General features: G+C 29.6%; 1 protein-coding gene across 1 annotated transcript in view; it reads left to right on the top strand.

The window, feature by feature from the left end:
• Positions 1-5,069: 5,069 nt before the first annotated feature.
• The window catches only part of LOC100160727, an 11,432-nt gene continuing 1,235 nt past the window's right edge, over positions 5,070-15,266 (top strand). Inside the window, exons 1-6 of the mRNA XM_003244446.4 lie at positions 5,070-5,306; positions 5,685-5,771; positions 5,952-6,065; positions 12,999-13,080; positions 13,365-13,490; positions 14,694-14,803. Of these exons, the coding sequence (XP_003244494.1) occupies positions 5,177-5,306; positions 5,685-5,771; positions 5,952-6,065; positions 12,999-13,080; positions 13,365-13,490; positions 14,694-14,803 (649 nt within the window). The 5' untranslated portion in view covers positions 5,070-5,176. The remainder of the gene's footprint in view (positions 5,307-5,684; positions 5,772-5,951; positions 6,066-12,998; positions 13,081-13,364; positions 13,491-14,693; positions 14,804-15,266) is intronic.

The following is a 15,266-nucleotide window of genomic DNA, read 5'->3' as shown; positions in this document are numbered from 1 at the left end:
CACGTGTTGCTCCCCCTACCAACAAAAAAGCTACAAACAGTACAAACAAAACATAAATAGCTAATGGCCTAAGTTGCCGGGCTCAACTCAAAAAAAAAAAAAAAATTGTTAATAGCACTTTTTTATAACAGTAAATTGTAAACATTATTATATTATTAGGTAAATATATGTTGGACTACGTATGACGAAAAATCAAAGACAAAGATTATAACATGGTTTTTATTATTATTCGGTCAAAAATCAATAAATAATTATAATATGAATATATTATACAGACATAGGTACAACTGATATAAACAATTTATCACGTCTGTTCTGAGTATAATGGGTGTATTCAATCTCATTAAAAAGTGTCAGATTAGGACGTCAGTTAATCTAAAAATAATCATAAAATGATCCAGCTGTTTAACATTTTACCAAACTCTAAAACCATCAAAACTCTCTAATATCGAATACCTACATCCAACTACGTCGTAAATCATAATCCTTCGTGATCCGGGTTCAGTGACCTCAGTGGCGGTTTTGACATGCAATTTTACATGAGGCAGAAAAATATTAAATAGTAAATACACTATTACTCTACACAGGAACCAAATATTATGTTAATGTATTCTTTAAATGGTAAGGGTTATCAAAATGGAGCGGAAAGATTAGCCAGTTACAATTAAAAATTATTCAGTGCTATAGAGCCAATAGATAACAGCTCGCAGCCCCCACCTACATACAACGTGTACGGCGGCCGGTGGGCTGCTGCCAATGCCTAATATTGTTGAGTGGTTGATTTTAGTCGCCTCTGGCGGAGGTCTGCGTCATGCGCTATTCACACTATTTTACGATATTACATGTGTGTGCGTAGACGCACTCGCATGCACAAACTTAGGCAACGGCGGCTACCGCCTCTGTCGATCTCAGCGCTTTAGCGGTTGCGGCGCCGGGCGCAATATTAAATGGAAACAGCTATAATAGCTCATAAGTTACGCTACAGTGATGCGCAGCCATTCTCACGTTTGTAGGTACAACTGTACAAGTTCTATACAAAAAAATAATATTCAATATTGCTGTTTATTAAACTTAAATTCTAAATCATTTAATGTCCGAATTATATATATTAAAATTCAAAATTCAAAATAATACAAAATTTAAAGAAACAAATATTTTTTATTTTCCTGAAAATTACAAGTGAGGCGGCGCCTCGCTTGTCTCACCCCCAAAACCGCCACTGAGTGACCTTTTAGAGATCTTGTCCGCTAACTTTTATTCTGTGAAAAATAGATATGGTTGGTTAACACTGTTTCCAAAAGAAAAAAAATTTAAATGTATTGGATGGTGTTAAATTTGAATTCAATGATAAAAAATCATTGTATACGAAAAACGATTAAACGAAGGCCATAATTTGCTACATTTAAAATTACGTCATAAAAATATAAAATCGATATAATTTTAAATATGTTATTAAAATCGATATAATGTGTATCGTAAAACGTAGATATGAATTCGTATTAGTATTGAACTATTAAGTTGTATAATATAGCATAGACTCACTGTCATGATGATTATTGAGTAGTTAGAACACTGGTTGTACAATATTTATGGACCTAAAGTTATAAGCTAAGTATAGCGTGTTTCTCAGTCATAGAAGTCATACACTATTATAGTTTTAATTTTACAAAAATCTTGGGAGATATATCGAAAAATTAAAAATATCATAATTCATAAAATTATTTACACAATGTTTGTAAAAAAATTCTTTCTTCAAAACAATAATTTTCTCCGTATTGTATGAAAATTAAAAATACATACAAAAACTGTAAATATTACAATTTAAGCTTCACGGACATGCGAAATATTGTCTTCATGCAACATAATATTCCACTAGAAGAATATATTACCATAGGGGAAAAATCAATAATATTAACCAGCGTCGAACATAACCTTGAAAGCTGAAAGCCGTCTAACATTGTACACTTATGAGTGATTGTCTTCACCTGCACCTATACAACATTATTCGATCGTTTACAATTCATATGCACATAATATCATGTGTAACAACATATAACTTAGCCCAAAGAATGAAGAACGGTAGTTTTGTAAATTGGGCTGATTACATAAAAAAATTATACTAAAAAAAGGTATAATTATACCTCCTGCTTCATAACACGGAAATATTATAAACATATTTTGTGATTGTGCACTATTAGAAAATAAAAAATTAATATTAAATTTGTAATTTAATAATGCGTGATGTTTTCCTATCCAATTTTTCGCACAATATTTTCAAATTTGTTTTGTAATTATCTTCTAGAATTTCATTAAATTTACTTACATTTTTAGCGGAAATTAATGTCATTCGTTTCATCAAATAATACGAAAAAAATTACATCTGCATATGCCAACTCCAACAAATTTAATAAAAAATTTTGAGTAATAGTTACCATTAAAAATAAAATTAAAATCACAATCTGTTTATATATAGTAATACAATAAGCAAATCGGCTGACACACATTATTATGAATTAAGGACAAATGATGCTAATATTATGATTATTTAGTTTCAACGTGTTTTGATGCGTGTGAGGGGGAGGGTGTCAAAAATTGTAATATCATAAAATTGATTTCATGTTAATGGATCCGAATGGTGGGATGATTCTAGAATGGAATTTTTTGTAGTGTGTTCTTGTTGAATAGTCGACAACCTCAATATTTAGGTCCTTATAGGGAGTGTAGTTAGACAATCCAGGGAGCAGAAGTGATTTAATGTATTATTATATCGACTGAAAAGCCAGCTTGAATTACTTTTTTATTATTCGAGTTGGTTTGGTGCAACCTCATAATATATCATTGACTTATAAAAATATTTTAAGAATTTATTTTGTTAGTCTAAAGTTTGGATTTTAAAATGGGTTGTTAATTGTTATACTAGTGTATGGACTATCTAGTATTTATATCGTTAATTATTTTTTTAAATATTTATATAATATATATACTATATATTTATATGCAGTATAGGTACTTAATATAATTTTTTTTAAATTTAAATATCCTAAAAGATTACTGAAATAAATATTTGACTATTTTAAAATACATTTAAAATGGTAATATAATCATAAGGTTTACTTTTCCGTTCAAATAAATTGATTTTCCATATTATATTTTAACTAATAAAAATGCCTAGAAATTAAAATTGTAAAAAACCTTAACATTCAGTTTAACGTTTTTTTAATTCAAAATAATATAACAAGTTGAAATAAAAAAGTTGATTACTGGAACTAAAAACTTGACAGCGTTGTTGGTATATTATATAGCCATACTTAATAGAAATTGTAGTCAATATTTATATTACAAAGGGTCGCTCAACTAACACCAAAGAGTATTTTGATAAGGCATCATTTTTGCCTAAAGCACTTATCAGGAACGTGTCCAAGTCCATTGAAACACTTAAGGGTTTTTAAATATTAAATATTATCATCTGGAAAAAGTACTTACATAGAAGAATAAATAATTGAAATAAAGAGTGAGCGCGATATTGAGTGCTTAATTATGGTTTTAAAAATATAATAATATATAATATTTAGAGTTCGTGCCTTCAGACGCAAAGAGTTGACTGAAATTGGAAATTTATTATACCTATCGGGCTATCTAATATAGAATGCAGAAGACAAGAGGGAAAACTATGGCCAGTGTGGGTCACGATTATATTTTTGTGGGTCACATTAAGTTTTGTAATATTTATATACTTTTATCATATTAAATTACTTTAAAATTTATAAATATAAAAAAGAAAAGATATATTATAATATCTAATATCTATAAAGTCAAATAAATATGTTACAGTATTTAATAATTTTTTTTTTTTTTTTAAAATGCTTATATCTTAACCTTTCGTCGGAAATAATAATACTGTCACAGTACCTACCTGGCTACGTACAATATATTTGCAACGATTACACACTTTTGATTTCACGTAACTTTATAATATATTATATTATTGTAGTACAATCATTATAATAACAGAAAAACGCAAGTTAATAAAATTCAAAAACCAAAACTCAGTCTGACAAACAAAAAATCACTCTATTGTGAATTAGTGTGATATCGTTTATCGACAATAATGAATTATTAATACAAATGAGCTTATACAACTATTATGAATTTACCGTCGTCGTAAAGTACCTACATTGTGATAGTAATAATAATAATGTACCTACGTAGTGCACACACCGTTCGTGACTGGGTTACAACGAATTATGACTTAATGATATTATATATCAAAAAGTATTATAACATTATATTTTTATATTTATAACACATACAACGCAATAATAATTGGATGTACACGGTGGTTTGTTCTAACATTGAATCGATATATGAAGGTAGCCTATATAGTTGTGTTTTTAATTATTTTTGTAAGCTTTCGATGAGTTGTCATGATGCAATATTGTTCATCTCTCATTCTCTCTTTATTTTTTTTTTAATATTAAAATAATAATCAAGACGACTGTCAATTTCAAAATGACTACCTACATTGTTGACATTTTCAACATTCGACGAGGATATTATAATATATATATACAGTTCATTTGAAAAGTGCTCAAGCCTGAGTTACATTAGCGGTAGGTACTTATTGTCGTCGTATTGTTCGAGAGAGCCTATATACATGCTCTGACTGCGGACCGAAATAAATTATTGTGTTGTTCCGTTTGGCGACGGGAGACTGTAGTTCGCGATGGGGTGGTAATGGTTGAGGATCTGATGGCGGTCGTGGCGGAGGGGAGGGAGTTGACGATGGCCTGCCCGAATCGCGGTGGAGGAGAAGTAGGTGGTGGTACGGAATGGCAGTGTCCCACGCGCGCGCGACAGGTGGCGGCCCGGGCGTTTTCTCGTGGGTAGATGAGCGTGAGGGTTCGCCGGGACGCACACTCGGGAATATCGATCGGGCGGAAAACACCTACTCCCCGTATCCTCGACGACCGACAAAAAAAAAAGTTGCTCCTCTTCATCGCCCGCTGTGCCGGTGGGAGCGGACAACCGTCGCCGCCGCCGCCGCCACCGACGCCAGCACTGTGTCGTCATCGCGCCGCCGAAACCACCACCGACAGAACGCAACGGACTGCACACCGAGGAGAAAGCACTCTGCCCGGCAAAACAAGTGCTCACGTCGAACTCACGTCACGTTATAATGAACTGGTTCACTTCGTTGGTCCTGTCGGTCGCGGTGGCCGTGGTCGTCACGCATATGGCGCACGGGCTGCCCGCCCCCGGCAAGGCGGACGCCGCCAAGATCCAGAAGAACATGGCCAAGAATAAAGGTGAGACGATCGTTGTCGTCGGCTCACACGCTTGTCCCACCCACTCTCTCCCGGGGCCCTCACACGCTAGCCACTGATTTTGCAATTCGTATATCGCGCGTACCTTTGATACCAATATTATTATCAAAATATTGCGTAGAAGTGTGCAGGCGGCTTGTTGAGTTTCCGTTTTACAATAATATCATTATTATCACGACTGCGCAATTACAATATTGTTATCGTTTCAAAACAACAACAACAAATGCGGCATGACATGCCGTGCATCCAACCCCATTTTTTTGAAAATTCTTAAAGGCGCCACTGCGTATGATGTGTCTCTATAACCTATTTTATAAAAGGCTCGTAATAGTTTTTAATTTGTCGTGTATTATATTATAGCCAAGAAAACGCAGGAAGTACTCCAGTTCGGTAACCAGCAGAACAGACAGGCGGACACCAGAAACTACGCCAGAGCCGAAAAGAGACGTGAGTCGCAACTAACCCAATATTTATACTCACGCATATTATACCTACCTCAACAATCGCGGGTCGTGCCGAAAGTATCGATTGTCAACGCAACTACACATTCATATATTATAACATAATGTGTATGTGCGTGTTTACGTATACATATTTTTTGTTGTTGTTGTTGTTTCCGTTTTTCAGAGGCACCTGATGATCACCACGACCCGGAACCGGTGCCCGAGGTGAACAACGCCCTTGAACACTATCCCCAGTCTGCCAGACACGAAAAGATCACCGACCTCTTTTACAACCCAGGTATATTATGATTTGTTCGCTATTATCACTGTTAATATTATTATAATTTATAATCACCATCGTCATCTCCGGCGTCATCGTCGTTGGTAGTATACTAATATCGCATGTATCGTACACATTACATAAAACGTGGTGGGTCTATAGTATAATATCGCGTGTTTCGGTCGTAATAAATAATACATTATTGTTCCAAAGACCACTGACAGACATAAAAACCAATACAATATTAACCGTACTGAGTTGCAAAACGTAAATAATTAATGATAACACATTTTTTTTTTTTATATATATACTTGTAACAATGTAATATTTATTATAGTCGTTAAAATTGTTATAAGATGACTAACAATTAATAATTGGTGACAATGTAAAAAGTAACCGTAAGAACCCGAAGTAATCGGATTGTTACTCACATGACACTAATGATATCGCCAAATACGTACACAAATAAAACGGCAATTTGAAATAAATGCATGGATCTAAATTTTAGTTTACTGTACGTAATTAATCCCATCAAACAATACTCTTTATATTTTTGTATTTTAATACATACATATTGAATATATAAATATACACATTGTACAATAATGTATAATATACGAAGCGTGTATAATGGTTTATGCATGAAATATCAATTTCATATAATTTATCAGTGAGAATAATTTTCGTGTAAGTATATGTACCTAAATCTAGTAAAAAAAATAATATATCAAACGATAGAATTTCTTACAATCGCATAAATAATATAAATATGTTGCAAGTACATATACATAAATTCGTAACTGCAAGTATGTTAAAGGATAAAATTATGATGCAATACGGGGTAGGTAGAATAATGTATTTTTTATAATAGAAACATTCGTAAAACACGAAGGTCGAAGGTATAAAGTAAATATTGATTTGAAAATATCGAAAGATTTGTTTTCTTTTATTTTAAAATGTAAAACTAGAATAAAGAAATTGCTATAAAAATATAACCTAGATATTTTCTGTATTACGTTTATAAATCTGAACTCACAAAGAAATATAATTTGTTCTCTCCTTTTCAAGTTGTATCTCCCTATATACGTAAAAATAATTGAATTTTGATATTATATGTACTACTTCAGCACTGTTTGATCTGCTACTATAAAATGAATTTTTTTTCTTTATACTCTGAAGGTTATATACCTAAGGGATCAGAATTTAATAAACAAATGTATAGTCGTATTTGTCAGGTAGGTAGGTACTTGTTACACAATAGTATGTAAAAACTTAAAAACCGTGTTTCATGCAATTGAAAATAATTTGTTCGTTAGCTTATCCTAACTTATCCTAATTAAAATACGAACAACTGATATTATTGCGTTACTAAATTATTTTACAAGAGTTTTCGATGATCTTTCAGATACAATAAATCTGCGGCAAAAATATAATCAGGTTTTGTATAAGAAACTCAACATATATTTTAAGAAAAAAACAATAGTGTTTAGTAAATAATTAAATTACAAAACTCAATTGTATAATATATCTAATATATATTTTAGATAAATTTTCCATTAAACAATAAAAATCACAGTTGACCTTATAATTAATTATTTTTAAGTATTTAATACCAAAAGTATTTTAGTCACTTAAGCGTAAACATTTCATGGCAAATTAACTGAAGCCAATGATAATATTTTACAGTTGTTCATTAAGAATATTAAAAACTATCTTATTCCAAGTTTAATATACTAAGTGTATAATTTGAGATAAATTTCAATCGACGGAACCGCTTACGTATCTAACGTATATAAAATTTAGAATGTTCCAGAATTCGATTAATAATATTACAAATTAGTCGAATGTGAGTATATTGTGAGTATGTATTTTTGAATATAATATTAAAAACGCAATCAATAATCAAATACCTATTTATCTTGTCAGTTAAAAATATGACGACTACGGAACAAACAAAAGGGCCATGAATTATGGGCGTCATTCGGTTTCAATGATAATTAGTAATATTATTGGATTGAATCCAACTGATACTGAATAATAATTTTTATTCAAATAAAAAAACGACGAGATAAAACTTCATCACTAACTTAGCTGTAATAAAAAGGTCAAATTAGGCATTTCAAAAAATTGTTAGTAGAACGTAAAGAAAAACAACTACTTACTACATTACAATGCCATGTACGCTAATACGACAAAATATTGTAATCTCGATAAAGCACATTATGCATAAAATATGTTTATCGTAAACTCTAGTAGACTTCTCGCTGAGCCAATGAGAAACCGTTTACATCGTGATAATATAATAAGCCTTTTTAAAAAAAAAAAATTACGACCATAATAAAAATTTAAAGACTATCGTGAATAAATTGTATATAATATCAAAAAAACATTAATCAACAATAAATTGTATACATTATACAATATTATCGATTAAAAATATTGATTTATTTAATAAATAAAATGTAATTTGTTTCATTCTTTTAATATTTACAAGTAAATTAAAAATTTTAACACATCTTACTTTCATAATTTACCGTTGTTATATTGTTTTGCATTTTGAGACTCTAAAGTATCATAGTATATTTTCATATTTTCGTCATGTTAGAAAAAACAAAACAAATATATGATAAAATAAAAAGATCTGTAAAAACTCGTTTTAGTGTGATTTGAAGGTTGTAACTGTGGTCAAAATATCAGAGTTAGGCGTATCGAGACACTTAATTAATAATTAACAACCTCGATATATCACGAACTGGGATAACATGGTTAGTGGTTACATATTTGTCTTAGCAACAGAACATAATAGGTGAATAGAATTTAAAAATTTTAGTCCACTCTCAATTCTCCGCACGTAGCATAATTATAATATGATATAGGTAGTAGTAAATGATTATGATAATGTATTTTGAAGAAATAGTGATTAGGTAAGTATGTTGTGAATTATCGTGTTGGAAAATCAATTCTGAACTGAGTTAAGTGAAAACCACGGTAAATTACATGTCTTTAAATTAATATTTCAATAGTTCTTTAATGTGTTGTTATTCCTCACGCTTTTAAAAAAAAAATCATATATTAATTGACTAGATTGGCAAACTATTGCAAACAGGAGTTAGTGATTCTTTCGGAGAACTTTTCTTATAACCGAAAAAGGTACAGTAAATGTGAATCTATATCTATATATAAATGAGAAAACGAGAATCTTTGGAGCCAATGGCAATCAATCATCCGATAGTCGTGTGGTTTTTTTTAAAAAAATAAAAGAGTATATCACGGAGAAGGTTTCGACATTTTTTCAATTCCTAATGGTTGAAAGCTAAAGGGCAGCTCATACATCCATTATTTTTCAGCTCACGAATAACCAATATTAGTAATTATTTTTTCTTAATTAAATTATTGCCATTGGTTACATATTATTATAATACTAATTAGGTAATATTATTATTTTTAGAAATACGGCATATACATTTTGTTACAAATACATATATTTTTTTAAAAAATGCACGGATAACGTCGGGCAGAACAGCTAGTGTAATATAAATATTTTGAACAAAACTATCTAGATAAAATAATTAAATCCTCGAATAACACAACGATAAAATGTACGTATAATATATAACTAGACATAAAACAATAAAGTTGTAGTTCATACTACATATGAAATTGGAATATGACGAATTCGTTATAATTATTATTAAACGACTAGTATAATATTAAACATTTTCAATACGAAATGTACCTTTTTAAAATTATATTTAGTTACTAAAACATATTCATTTTCAAATATCATATCAATATAACATGCGTTATAACTTTTTATATAGAGTTATTGAAAAAATTGGAATTGTATATGTATACCTACTTGATATGTTCACATAGTATGATCGATTCGAATGAAGCGAAATAAAAATATAACGGTCATCATAATAATGTATTTGTTCGGCTGCAGACAAATAATTTAAAAAGTTTTTTTTTATATTTCGACGAAAATAAATGACTCAACTTCAGTAACTTCCATTCAAAATAAAAAGTTAATATTTAGCGAAACTCCTCCGTAAACTGTATTTATAAAAACATTATTGTTATTTTTTTATCATTATATTCTCTTTTATTACATTTGTTAGTTTGATGTTTTTATTTAGTTAAATGTAAGTTTTGTATCTAGATTCATATTAGAAAACCTTGTAAACTACTATTAAAATATAATTTCATCTCCATCGCAAATTGCATGATATCAAATATGTTTAACATGTATATTTTATTATGAATTTATTTAAACCCTCCCATCGCAGTATTCAATTCCTTAATAAATAAATTCTGTGTTACGGAGTGACTAATATTGTTCATACTTTTTCCACATACCGATATTATTTTGTTCTGTGTTATGACATGCCCAGTTCATAGTTTTATAAATATTATTGAGATTTACTGCTGGGTGATTATGAAGCAAATACATTAAATTTATAAGAAATACTTGTGTAATAAACAGCCAACAAGGCGCGTTTAAAAAGACGCTAATGAAATTTTTAGTTGACGTAACTCGGGAGATGATATTATTATAATATACGTGACGCGTAATAATTAAATTAATATTATAATACGCGGCGTTCATTAAAATTATATTAAATTTTATATAACATTTTAAATAATATTTTAATCAGGAACGATTCAATGTAAATGTATTCACTTTACCTCGGAATAAAAACCATTTAAAAATAGATTGGTAATTTAAAAATATTTTAGTATCACATAATTGTATTAAAAAAAAATCCACGATGTTTCAATATAACACAATCTCGTGGCTGTTTAAGTACGTAAAATAAAAATGCAAAGTTTTTAAAAAGTTATTTTTTTTTATTAAACATAATATTATTCTGAAGTGAAATTTTAATTCATATGATTTTTTTTTTTATTGTAGGCTTATTATATTTAATAGACATATAATGGAAATAAGAAATAAACGTCTCTTGTTTAAAATATTTAACCTCACTATAATTATTTATTAACATAATGTTGAAAGCATATTATAGTTGTAATATTTTATTAATTACAAGACTTTAATAAATAATAAACTATCATAGTTTTACGAATTACCTATTTTAGCTTTAGCAGTTCCATTGTATTAAAATTGCATACACAAGGCGCCGTGTTACAAAAAAATTAATATAGTGGCATATTATTATCATATTTTTTATATTACCTATAATAATAATTATGATAATAAATAATATTATTTTCATTATTGTAGCTAACAGGTGCTTATAACTTGATAATTTATTCATTCTGTTGTGCTTGTTTAATGTTTTTAGTTTGTCAATTTCGAAATGATTATTTTATAATTTAATGCTTTTTTTATTTTATTCACTAATAAGTCTCATATTTCTCTATAATAATAAATCGTTCACAAAATACATTAAAGATAAGAGTTTGGCGCTTATGTCACTTTCTTAGTGAATATAACGAATGGCAATTAATATACTTTTTATTTACCGCCGTTTCGAACCGAGTACTCGTATCACGGCAATCTCAATTCATATATTAATTAATAATTAATGCTTGTCTGTCACATGACTTCATATGTACTGCTTATCATATTATTATATTAATATTAGCATAGACTGTAAGAAAAACGGATGTATTATGGTCTTTTGATGATTGATTACTATGTCGACGAACTCGCCTCGCCGCCATTGTCTAAATAAAAGTGTTTTTCGTTGAGTATCTAACTTAAATTGTAATTCAAAAGCGTCGATTTAAGTTTTTACATTTAAACGAACATTTAATTAAATAATGAAAACTACTATACTGGCTTTCGTGAAACGCGGTATGTGAGTGACGATAAACTTTAAGTTAAAATTGTAATCTATATAAACGTCGATTTAAGTTTTTCGATTTTGAAAATTATATTTAATTAAATAACGAAAACTTATTTTTGATTTTTACTAAACACAATGTGTAAACTACAACAGTCACCTGCAGTAATCTGTCCGAGTGTTCAGGACTATGACAGTACGATAGAACAATAAAACTGCATACAGTTTTCATATCGTCGATATTATGTTAACGTAAAGTTCTCATAAGCATAGTGATTGGTATTATATAATAATCTAACCTATACGTACTATTACACTCTTGAACGTTACAATATAATATGACGCAACAATTCTACAATCATTTGCTTTAAGTTTCATAGTTGTATGTAAGGGGGCTGAACATAATTATTATTTTAAATCCTACAATTGAAATTCAGATGAAAATTATGAATTAGATATATGAATCACGCAACTTTATGTTTACTATGTTCTTTGTTGGATACATATTTGTATGTACCTACCTTAGTATGATACAGCTATAACTTATCGGTTGACTGAAATTTAATAACAAATAATATGTAATATTATTCACTCAGCAGAAAATACATTTAAAATACTGTCATATCAATTCAAAAGATTGTATACAAAACAAGCATAGTGCATACACACATTTTATAACCAATGACCCTTTTCATAATTAAGGTGTAATTCAAATAATTCAATTGATCAAATAAAATATAAGTTGTAACCAAAAAACAATTAAAAATATTTCCGAAAAGTAAGCATTATGTAAATATGACATTTTTGGTTTGAATAAAAATTAATGATTTGAATTCAATAAAATATGTTAATTTGAAAGGACATATTTCGTCAAACAATTTCGTTTGGGGGGTAGTTTTTAATTAAAGTCATTCATTCTTGCATAGAATTGGACTGTATTATTTGAGAAAGTTTTCTACAGTCCACAATATATTTTAACAATTATATTATTATTTTCATGTTTTCGTGTTACTTCAATTCAAATATAAAATATTAATGTTTCACAATTTCCCATTTCTGGTTCAAAATTTTTAATTTTAATGAAGCGTGTACAACTATACATATTGCTACCTATATTTACTGGACAATTTTATTGTTTAAGATTCCTACGGTATTCAATCGCTAGACGCCGATGACCGTTATAAAAGGAACGCTTACCACTTCGGCTCACCAGTTAAAAGGAGGTAAGAAACAATACCAATAACAATAGCTTAATGTCACAGATGAATTATTCATTGAACGTCGCCATTGAATATTTATGAGGCGTTCAATATATAATAGGAATGGGGGAGGATTCATGAAAATTGCATTGTACCCAATTGTTTTACAACACATTGTTTACACCAGAGTACCTGTAAGTGCTTTCCTATTATAACAAAACACGTCCATTTTCTCAATTGAAATTTCGATATCGTTAACGGTTTGTTGCAATTTTTATGTACCTATAAATAATGTTTTGGTTAAAAAGTGGTTCTAGAGTGTACGGTTCTTATTTGGACAGCGGACGTGCCAAACGCGACTTGCCTTTTGACCCCGAAGAATTGCTGGCGTTGATGTCCATCCTGGAAGCAAATAAGGCTCGAGACAAATCCAGGCATGTAACCGATAATTATTAATGATATCAGTTTATTTTTATTTTTATTATGCATATTTGTATGCGTGCGTATTATGATTAATATTATTATTACAAAAGGTAATAAACTACAATATTATTCGATGGTCGTACATTTTAATTTACTGTCGATTTACTGCTACTTGAACTTGATTATTGTTATAATTTCTATTGGGTTTTAAAACAAAATATAGTTGTTGTAAGTGTTGGAGGTATATCAGTGTTAATATTAATCCCAATTAATATTATCATAGATGATTTTTACGTTATTTGTTGTGTTTTTGAAGGTCTGGATTTTGATTGAATGTATATTTTTGCAGTGAAGCTGGCAATAATTTATGACACAAATATAATATAATAAATCATTATACTTTGTTATTATAAAATTAAACTCTCGAGAATTGAACGTTTTGGCTGTATACGTCATAACCGTACAATTGTATTTTGTTCGTACAATGTAAAGTAAAGGAACTATATCGGTCCAATGAACTGTCGAGGCCAGGCCCCGGGTGGTCATATTATTATCTAATTACACAATAGAAAACTGCAACGTTATAAAGGGACGTCCTTCTTTGACGAAATCGCACAGCAACGTACAAAAAGATTTTTATAATATTTTACATTATAATATTTAGTAGAAAATAATATAGTGTATAGTTAAACTGCACACGGTTATTGTCAGTCTATGTGATACATGTTTCAAGTGTTTCATGGCCATATCCATCGGAAATTTTCAATTTTTTTTTCCTCACAACAATATATAGGTATGTTCCATGACGTTGCTTTATGCTCACAGACCTTGTACAAGGCAACTATAAAACTCTACATTGATATTATATTAAGTATAACAATACCTACCCGATAAGAAAATATAACGTGTTATAATAAATAATATAAAAACCAAAACTAAAAGAATAATTACGTTCGCCATTCATTAGAAATTACTAAAATGTTGTTTTTTAAATTTAAAAAAAAAAAAGTATGATTTGTTTGCCACAAAATTGATTAAATTGTTTTAATAACATAATATTATGTCCCATCATATGATGTTTTATAACGATTAACCGGCAGCAGAGGGGAGGAGAGTGTAAAAGATATTTTTTAATCGCATAATTTACTTTTTCAAGCATAATTATATTAATTTATCAAATACAATCATCGGCTTACTAACACGTATATTTTTAGACGTCCCGCACAAAACTATGGTCAAAGTTATGGACAAAATTATGGACACGACACAATTCCGTACGAAGAAAATGAGATACCAGAAGAAGACGACGAAGACGACGTCCAAGGTGAGAGTGTTTCAACGCTTAAAATATCATCACGTTTTGCTAAATTTGAATCCTAGTGTGTAATAAATGTATTAAACGTACGCACATAAAGTCATACGTCATAATATTATTATTGTATAATTCGCACGTACCTACTTTTACTTTCAATGCGTCGTTACGATTTTCTCCTTAAATGGGATACCGAGGACACGCGTTACCAGTGTTTTAGCTTAAGTTATTAGCAGCGACCACTCGTCCTATTTCCTTTCCTATTGATTAATATTAATTCATCGCGTATTATACGCTTTTTAATTGACATTTGTTGCTGAAACTACGCAAGGTGGAATTTTCATTAAGTATTTTATATAATAATAAAAGGTTAAAAATATTATTTTATTACTAGGGCTGGGATTTATATGTAATAAAAAACCAAAAATATGTACATATATATGTATTTAAAATTGCCAAAATATGTAGTATAAAA

Source organism: Acyrthosiphon pisum, chromosome A1 (genome assembly GCF_005508785.2).
Source record: "Acyrthosiphon pisum isolate AL4f chromosome A1, pea_aphid_22Mar2018_4r6ur, whole genome shotgun sequence".
NCBI classification, from domain to species: Eukaryota; Metazoa; Arthropoda; class Insecta; order Hemiptera; family Aphididae; genus Acyrthosiphon; species Acyrthosiphon pisum.
This window is presented reverse-complemented; position numbering and strand designations above follow the sequence as displayed.